This window comes from Cyprinodon variegatus, unplaced genomic scaffold (genome assembly GCF_000732505.1).
Source record: "Cyprinodon variegatus isolate N-32 unplaced genomic scaffold, C_variegatus-1.0 Scaffold2034, whole genome shotgun sequence".
Classification (NCBI taxonomy): Eukaryota; Metazoa; Chordata; class Actinopteri; order Cyprinodontiformes; family Cyprinodontidae; genus Cyprinodon; species Cyprinodon variegatus.
In genome coordinates, this window is record NW_015152487.1 from 27288 (window position 1) to 28897 (window position 1610).

The window sequence follows — 1610 nt, forward strand, 5'->3', positions numbered from 1 at the left end:
ACATTTAGAGGATGTTTGGCTCAACCTGCTGCTGTGAAGCAGGATTCTCCACCATGAACAGAATCAGGTATAGAGCATCAAATTAGCCTTTCTGTGCTTAAAGCTTCAATATATCAGTTATTTTCTATTATTTAATGAAAAAAAGTCGATTTTGCTTTTCCTCAGTTATGATGTAGAAGCTGTACTTCCTGCCTCTGAGGAGTTGATCGGTTCTTTCTGCCGTCTTTCTGTAGAATGTGGGAACTTTGGACACGTCTGGTAAAAAGACGGATCCTGAAGCCGGACTGGAGGTTTGGGAACGTCTTCAAACTCACCTGCGTGAAAGAAGGAAGCGTGTGACGGAGGTCCGCTGCTCCTGGTCACTTTCAGCCGTTTCTCTCAATCTAAATCATCAAGTTTCTTTAATTAAATACCTTTTTAATAAAGTAAAGCAAAAGTATTTACACATTTTCAATTAAACTGTAATCAATGGGTGCACCTTCTGAGGAGAGAAACTATAAATACAGGAGAAGTGAGGCTCCATCTGCTATTTACACGACTCTCCCTTAGATCCACTGAAGGATCTGCAGCTAAACTTGGTTTTAAAATACATGTTTCTTTTTAAAACCAACGCTGAAGGTTTACAGTCCACTTTGCTTCAGGGCGACGCGGCGGCGGCGGCGTCATCCTTCAGAGGCCAAAGGTCACAGCCGTGTCTGAAACGGAAAAACGCCCTCGGTGTTCCTCTTTGTAGTTTTATTATTTTCTTATAAAAGTTTTTCCAGTCAGAAACTCAGCTGCTCCTCTTTTAAAGAAGCTCATCATGCAGCTCAGCCATCATTAAAAATAGACGTGGCAGCGCTGGATGGCGCCTTTAGTGTCGCTGCGCTGAGCAAACGCAAACAAACTTCGCAGCAGCAGCATCTCCATCTTAGCTTCTCTAATCCTGTAGTTCTCATCAGACATTCTGCTGCCAAGGGTGAAAACTAGAAACCACAAAAAAACAAAAGGAACCAAGAAAACATCTGAAAGTTTGAATCCAAAATACAATCTGTCCCATTTGAAGGAGCTTCCAGGTTCAGGCTCTCCTTCCCAGCCTCCACGCCAGGCTTCAGGTTCCTCCAGGTTCTCCTAGCTGTTGTCGGATTCCTCCTCTGCTTCGCGGAGCCACGTGAAGAAAGCAGTGACGGACTTGAGGGCCACGCCCTTTCCCTGCTGCTCGGCGGGGTCTTTGCTGGACTCCCACTTGTAGAAGGCCTCCTCTTTGATCACGTCCTCGTCATAAAGCGTGTCGAAGAACATCCGCAGCAGATCTGATGGACGACAGAGGCAAACGTTCAGAGCGAGGCTAAGCTGAGTCAACCAGTAAACCACCAAGCTTCTGTTTGCAGAAGGAAAAACTGTCATGGCTTGATCTGAAAGGTGTGGTGTGTTCCTGTCCTCAGCCCTTTCCCTCTGATAGCTGAGGGTCAGCTCAGGGTCATGGCTAGCTGCGGGTCAGCTCAGGGTCATGGCTAGCTGAGGGTCAGCTAAGGGTCATGGCTAGCTGAGGGTCAGCTAAGGGTCATGGCTAGCTGAGGGTCAGCTAAGGGTCATGGCTAGCTGAGGGTCAGCTAAGGGTCAGGAGGGGA

General features: G+C 47.1%; 1 protein-coding gene across 1 annotated transcript in view; it reads right to left on the reverse strand.

Moving 5' to 3' along the window:
• Positions 1 to 421: 421 nt before the first annotated feature.
• eif4g1 (eukaryotic translation initiation factor 4 gamma, 1) overlaps positions 422 to 1610 on the reverse strand; it is a 23019-nt gene continuing 21830 nt past the window's right edge. Inside the window, exon 25 of the mRNA XM_015405177.1 lies at positions 422 to 1292. Within this exon, the coding sequence (XP_015260663.1) occupies positions 1111 to 1292 (182 nt within the window). The 3' untranslated portion in view covers positions 422 to 1110. The remainder of the gene's footprint in view (positions 1293 to 1610) is intronic.